General features: G+C 34.9%; 1 protein-coding gene across 1 annotated transcript; it reads right to left on the bottom strand.

Moving 5' to 3' along the window:
- Positions 1-4,830: 4,830 nt before the first annotated feature.
- LOC104115722 (AAA-ATPase At3g50940-like) lies at positions 4,831-7,130 on the bottom strand. The gene is made up of 2 exons (XM_009626413.4): positions 6,019-7,130; positions 4,831-5,547 (listed from the first exon to the last, which is right to left on the bottom strand). Exons 1-2 carry the CDS (start codon positions 7,024-7,026, stop codon positions 5,068-5,070), a joined length of 1,488 nt encoding a protein of 495 aa, XP_009624708.1. The 5' UTR covers positions 7,027-7,130; the 3' UTR covers positions 4,831-5,067.
- Between the last annotated feature and the right edge of the window lie 803 nt (positions 7,131-7,933).

Raw genomic sequence — 7,933 nt, 5'->3', positions numbered from 1 at the left:
ACTGTGAGAATAGGTAACACAAGTTACTCAAAGATTGCGGGGATTGGTGACATTTGTATCAAGACAAATGTCGGATGCACATTGGTTCTAAAGGACGTATGACATGTACCTCATTTGCAGATGAACTTGATCTAGGGAATTGCTTTAGACCGAGATGGATACGAGAATAATTTTGCAAATCAAAAGTGGAGACTCACCAAGGGATCATTGGTGATTGCAAAGGGAGTTGCTCGTGGCATGTTGTACAGGACAAATGCAAAAATATGCCAAGGTGAATTGAACGCGACACAAGATGAGATTTCTACAGATTAGTGGCACAAAAGAATGGGTCATATGAGCGAGAAAGGATTGCAAATTCTTGCCAGGAAATCACTCATTTCTTATGCCAAAGGTACAACGGTAAAACCTTGTGAGTACTGTTTATTTGGTAAGCAGCATAGATTCTCATTTCAGACATCGTTTGAAAGAAAATTGAATATACTTGATTTGGTATACTCTGATGTTTGTGGTCCAATGGAAATTGAATCGATGAGCGGTAACAAATATTTTGTTACTTTTATTGATGATGCTTCACGAAAATTATGGGTTTATATTTTGAAAACCAAAGATCAGGTATTTCAAGTTTTCCAGAAGTTTCATGCTATGGTGGAAAGGGAGACAGGTCAAAAGCTAAAGCGTCTCCGAAGTGACAATGGAGGTGAGTAAACTTCAAGGGAATTTGAAGAGTACTGTTCGAGCCATAGGATCAGACATGAAAAGACAGTTCCTGGAACTCAACAACACAATGACGTAGCCCACACCATTGTGGAGAAGGTGAGAAGCATGCTCAGAATGGATAAACTGCCTAAGTCATTCTAGGGTGAAGCAGTTCAGACAACCTGTTACCTGATCAATAGGAGTCCATAAGTTCCGTTGGCGTTTGACATCCAGAGAGAGTTTGGATCAACAAGGAAGTGTCATACTCACATCTGAAGGTGTTCGGTTGCAGAGCTTTTGCACTTGTACCAAAGGAGCAGAGAACAAAGCTGGATGATAAATCTATTCCCTGTATATTCATCGGATATGGAGATGAAGAGTTCAGATACAGATTGTGGGATCCTGTAAAGAAAAAGGTCATTAGAAGCAGAGATGTAGTCTTCCGAGAAAGTGAAGTCGGAACTGCTGATGATATGCCAGAGAAGGCCAAGAATGGTATAATTCCTAACCTTATTACTATTCCTTCTACTTCTAACAATCCCGCAAGTGTAGAAAGTAGGACCGATGAGGTTGCCGAGCAGGGGGAGCAACCTGGTGAGGTTATTGTGGGGGAGCAAATTGATTATGATGTCGAGCAAGTGGAGCACCCCACTCAGCGAGAAGAATAACCTCAACCTATAAGGAGATCAGAAAGGCCAAGGATAGAGTCATGCAGGTACCCTGCCACAGAGTATGTCCTCATCAGCGATGAGGGGGAGCCAGAAAGTCTTAAAGAGGTGTTGTCCGATACAGAAAAGAACCAGTGGATGAAAGCCATGCAAGAAGAGATGGAATCTCTGCAGAAAAATGGCACGCACAAGCTGGTTGAACTTTCAAAGGGTAAAACACCACTCAAATGTAAGTGGGTCTTTAAACTCAAGAAAGATGGAAATGGCAAGCTGGTCAGATACAAAGCTCGATTGGTGGTTAAAGGCTTCGAACAAAAAAAAAGTATTGATTTTGACAAAATTTTCTCACATATTGTCAAAATGACTTCTATTCAAACAATTTTGAGCGTAGCAGCCAGCCTAGATCTTGACGTGGAGAAGTTGATGTGAAAACTGCATTTCTTCATGGAGATTTAGAAGAGGAGATTTATATGGAGCAGCCAGAAGGATTTGAAGTAGTTGGAAAGAAACACATAGTATGCAAATTGAATAAGAGTCTTTATGGATTGAAGCAGGTACCAAGGCAGTGGTACATGAAGTTTGACTCATTCATGAAAAGTCAAACATACATAAAGACCTATTTTTATCCATGTGTATACTTCAAAATATTTTTTGAGAATAACTTTATTATATTATTGTTGTATGTGGATGACATGTTAATTGTAGGAAAAGACAAGGGGCTGATTGCAAAGTTGAAGGGAGATTTATCTAAGTCATTTGATATGAAGGACTTGGGCCCAGCACAACAAATTCTGGGTATGAAGATAGTTCGAGAGCGAACAAGTAGAAAGTTGTGGCTATCTCAGGAGAAGTACATTGAACGTGTACTGCAACGCTTCAACATGAAGAATGCTAAGCCGGTCAACACACCTCTTGTTGGTCATCTGAAGTTGAGCAAGAAGATGTGTCCTACAACAGTGGAGGAGAAAGGGAACATGGCTAGAGTTCCTTATTCTTCAGCAGTCAGAAGCTTAATGTATGCAATGGTATGCACCAGACCTGATATTGCTCATGCAGTTGGTGTTGTCAGCAGATTCCTTGAAAATCTTGGAAAGGAACATTGGGAACCAGTCAAGTGGATACTAAGGTACCTAAGAGGTACTGTAAGAGATTGCTTGCGTTTTGGAGGATCTGATCCAATCTTGAAGGGATATACGGATGCTGATATGGCTGGTGATACTGATAATAGAAAATCCATTACTGGATATCTATTTACTTTTTCAGGGGGAGCTATATCATGGCAGTCTAAATTGCAGAAGTATGTTGCACTTTCAACAACTAAAGTACAGTACATTGGGCAACAGAATCTGGTAAGGAGATGGTATGGCTCAAGCGGTTTCTTCAAAAGCTGGAATTGCATTAAAAAGAGTATGTCGTCTATTGGGACAGTCAAAGTGCAATAGACTTGAGCAAGAACTCCATGTACCATGCAAGAACAAAGCATATAGATGTAACATATTATTGGATTCGTGAGCAGGCGGAGAACGAATCTTTACAGGTCAAAAAGATTCACACGAGTAAAAATCCTGCTGATATGTTGACTAAGGTGGTATCAAGAGATAAGTTCGAGCTATGCAAAGAACTTGTCGGCATGCACTCAAACTAGAAGACAGTGCTACCTCCTCTAGATGAATGAGAATAGAGGGGGAGATTGATGAGGTCCATTTCATTCAAAAGCCAAAGTAATAGGCATGTGCCTAAGGAAAATATTTGGCTGAGAATTTCTTTGGTTTGGTAGCTAACTTTGTTGAATTTCTTTGGTTTGGTAGCCAACTTTGTTGAATTGTCAACATTGAAGAAAAAGAAGGAAAAGTGTGTGTAAATTGTCAAATATAGTAGGCTTTAGAGAGTGAGGCTTCGGCTATAAAAGGAGAGCTTCGACTCTCATTTCTACACACCAACAAAGAGAGAAAGAAAGAGCGAGGTTTCACAAAAAGGGTATAAGAAAATAGTTTGTGAGAAAAATAGAGAGTGAGCGATATTGTAGAAAGGTGAGAATATCAAAAGTGGGTTATTTCTTTTGAGTGTTGTAGTGGTCTTTGGAGTATTTTACTCGGACCTACAAAGTGTAAAATTCCTTGCTATAGTGATATCAATTGCTCGTCTCGTGGCCGTGATTTTTTCCCTTATTTAAAAAGGTTTTCCACTTAAAAATTTTGGTATCGTTGTCACTCTTTTATTCTTGTCAATTAACGTGTCTCGATAACGTTATTATTTCGCTTTTATTACCGTAAATATTATTTCTATGGGGATTTATTCCCAACAATATCCAAATTGCACCATCTAGTTAATAGCTATAACAGGTAGTAGAACTCAAACTTGAATTTTCATTCTAACCTAGATCTCTGGCATAATATCCTTCTTCTTAACAATGTATTATCAAAGAAAATAAGTTTATCATTAATTAAAGATTTCAGGTTTGATACCCGGAAATGAAGCTCTTTTAGCAGAGAGCTCTTTATATTCTAAAGTGGAACTTATAAGTGCGAATTCAAATTAGTCTGTCTCGTAACAATGCTCACTGGGTAAAAAATAAATTAAAAAGAAAAGATAAGAAAACACAGTTTCATTAGTACGGTTTTTAATAGTAAAGTTCTTAGCCCGTCCATTGAGCATTTCCTCGAGCTGGAAAGCACTTTTACTATTTAGGATAAGAACAAGGAACGAAGAAAGAAAGAAAAATAATAAGAACACGGAACTTCCTGCATTTTGTCCCACTCCCAAAATAATTGTTAGATAAACTTTCCTCCTTCATCGTATAATTAAAATAATCAATCACATTGAATTTTCTTTTTCAATACAATCAGAGATCAAGTTCAATATTTTCAAGGACTTGATAAAAGCTCTTACTTCTAATTTTATTTTCTTTTTGAGTTTAATACCCTGAAAATATTTAAAACAATTATACGTTATCTAAATGATAACTGTATATTTGTTGTAAAAAGTAGCGAGGAAAGTGATGCTAGTAACTTAAAAAATAAGACCGATTACTTATTACAATAAGTCAGAATACATTTCAAGTGTAAAAAATTCTTTGTACTGCCTAAATAAATTAATTATTTCCAACTAGGTAAATTTGTTACTTACCTTAAATTGTTGTAGTTATTATCTTTTGCTACACCAAGCAAAAAGTTCAGAGTCTATTAACAAAATAAAATGACTTGCAGTGATAGGAAATTAAAATTTATCTCTGATCCAAAGGTCATAAGTATTACGATTATAGTGTGCTTCAAGTGGATTAATGCTCAAATTGTGTTTCACTTCAGTCACAAAAAAAGAAGCAAAAGAGATTCAGTGGAAATTGAAATACTTGAGTTTCTTTTTCTTTTTCTTTTTTTCTAACCAAAATCAACTTTTGGTGGTTGAATTTATTAAAGCAACTGAACAAAATTTGAAAATCATAGGGCCAAAACTCCTTTAATCAATCTTGGAAGAAATGAGAAAACCTCAATTCTCTGCCTAATGTTTTTTTTTAAAAAAGGAATTTTTTCCATCTAGCCATCTACTTGACTACTAATAACAGCAATCTTTCCGGACAACTCGGTGTACAAAACATCTTCTGTTCACGTAGAGAACAAGGAAAGGACGCACCCAAAGGATATGATATATAATGCTTATCCTAATGCAAGTATCAGTGGCTGATTTAATGACCAAAACCCGTGACCTATAGGTCACACGAAGACAACTTTACCGTTGCTTCAAGTCCCCCTTCTAAATTCATTTTACTGTGATCACAACTTTTCATCTTCTTTGTCTTGTGTATTTCTATCCCTTTTTCCTCATTCTTAATCATCTTTCTTTTTAGAAACCTAGCAAGTTCTCCAAGGGAAGCATCAACATCATCACTTTTCATGAGTTCTTCAGCAACTTCCGCAGGAGTAACTTGTACTTCTTCAATCAAATCTTGTACTTCTCTAAAAACCCGATTATTGTAATCATATTGTACTTGCAAATAATTTTCTGCTAAGACTTTAAATCCTTGAATTGTAAGATACGACATGTGAATGTGCATGTCCATACGACCTGGCCTTAATAGAGCTGGATCAAGTGTGTCTTTGTTGTTGGTAGTGAATATTATAATTCTTTCATCCCCACAACTTGACCACAGTCCATCTATGAAATTTAGTAGCCCAGAAAGTGTAATCTGTAGGGAAAAATAATTAAGTAAAGCAAGTTAGTCTTGGAAGTAGCATGTTATTATTAATACAATATTTGTTATGATTATTATTTAAAATTTATTGTATTACATTGTTAAGTAACCAAAAAAGGACTATATATATATATATATATATATATATATATATATATATACACACACTAAAAGTCTATCATATAAAATAAAATCGAGTAAGTATAAAAGGTTAATAAATAATACAATCTATCTAAATATAATAATATAATACAGTATAAATTAAAATATACTAACAACAACAATAAACTCAGTGTAGTTATGGGGTCTACACAGACCTTACTCTAACATGATGCGTACAAAACATACATTATGAAAAATGATAGTTCAAATATTGCCATTTTCTTGAATATATATAGTATCTATATATCTATATTTCAATGATACAGAGGATTTTATGAAATTCAATTTGTCAAAACGACTAACCTTTTGATCTCGGGGAAAGAAATCTGCATGAATTCCATGATTTGCAGTCCTCCTATCTACCAATTCAATGCTGCAATCGATATCTTCAACAACAAGTATAGACCTATTTGTAGTCCTCAACAATAACCTTCTCAAATCCGAGTCTCTCTTTACACTAGAGAGTTCTAAATCGTAAACATCAAACTTCAAATAATTAGCCATTGCTACAATTAAACTGGATTTTCCAGTGCCAGGAGGTCCATATATTAAGTACCCTCTTTTCCAAGCCTTTCCTACTTTCTTGTAAAATTCTCTCCTTTTTAAAAACCTATCAAGATCTTCAATAATAGCCTTCTTTAGTTCTAAATCCATAGCTAACGTGTCAAATGTTGAAGGGTGTTCAAGATTTATAAAATCCCTATAAAATATTGATGAATATGAAGAAGAACATGCTAAAGTATATAACTTAACAACTTTCTTCTCATCTCTTATGATTTTTGCTTCTTTTAATAAAAATGGCATGTAAAAATTCAAGACTTCATTTTTATGCTTCTTATGAAAACTCAGCTCAAAACAACGTTTCTCTTGAGAAACTACTATGTTATTATTATCAGAATCTACATCTGGAATATTTTTACTATCTTCAGAAACAAACCTCCATATGAGTTCAATCCCTTGAAAAAAATCAACAATTTTCCCACACTTGGCGAATTTGACACGTATATTTGGTTCTTTCGAACACTTGCTAACTTTGAAGTACTGAATATCTGGATTGATAATCTTGTTGCACAAATAGATTTCTGCAGCGTTGTAGACTTCGTTACTAGCCATACCATCCCTTTCTTCAATAATTAGAGTGATAGTAGAGGGTAAAGGCCTAAAATAACTAGTAATCCTCGCGAAAATATAGTTCTTGACTTCCTCGGGAAAAACTCGATTCAACATAGTTTGAAACAACATAATTGAAGCAGACACTGAGACACAAGCCGTAAACAATGACGCTGGTGAAGACATTTCCGACAAATTCATCGTGAAAAAATAAAGAATCTCTTAGTGTCTAGGGATAGGGATTTCTTCTATACGTGCCCAAGGAGAGATTTTCTTGGTTATATAATAGAATGAATAAACATTAGTATCTTAGAAAAAGTACATGCAGGAAATTAAATAATTTTAGAGCCCACTATCTTTATGTTTAATTGGAAAAGACAGCAAACTTCCTGATACAGAAATATATATGTGGGGTAGGTGTTACAAAAGTTAAATAATTCTAGGGTTAGGTGTTGAATTAAGTCACTGCATATAATGCTTTATTGTGGCTGAGATCGACACTTGTCTTATTTCCTCTGCTATTTTGTCTCTGCTTTATTTCTATTTCTATTAAAGGGAATCTAAGGTGGTCCAAATCGTGACTGAATACTGACAAGAAATAACAGACATCTTGCTTTTATTAAATCACATCAAGAGCATCGCAAGGTTGCTTTTGATCATTCTTTTCAATTAATTTGACATTTGTTTCTTCTTTTTATTCATTCTAAAACATAATTTCATAAACTTTTTAATTTTCACATAATCTTATCAGAGACGAATTGGAATTAATCTAGTCAGTAAAATTCAACGCCGGAGGACTAAATAAAAGAAAAGGAATAGGGCTTCTTCTATACGAGCCCAAGGAGAGATTTTCTTGTTTATATAATGGAATGAATAAATATTAGTATCTTAGAAAAAGTACATGCAGAAAATTAAATAATCCTCGATCCTGTTATAAAATAAAAACTGTAAAGTAAGGACAAGTATAGAGAGAAACTGATATATTATTCAAACTTCAAACTTATGTAAATAATGAACTGAAATTTCCTCTATTTATAGAAGAAAGCAAGCTGCTACTGTACCACATATAGATAATCTTCTACCGGGGGTAATGTTTATCCATAACGGG

The sequence above is a fragment of the Nicotiana tomentosiformis genome, chromosome 9, assembly GCF_000390325.3.
Source record: "Nicotiana tomentosiformis chromosome 9, ASM39032v3, whole genome shotgun sequence".
Lineage (NCBI taxonomy): Eukaryota > Viridiplantae > Streptophyta > Magnoliopsida > Solanales > Solanaceae > Nicotiana > Nicotiana tomentosiformis.
This window is presented reverse-complemented; position numbering and strand designations above follow the sequence as displayed.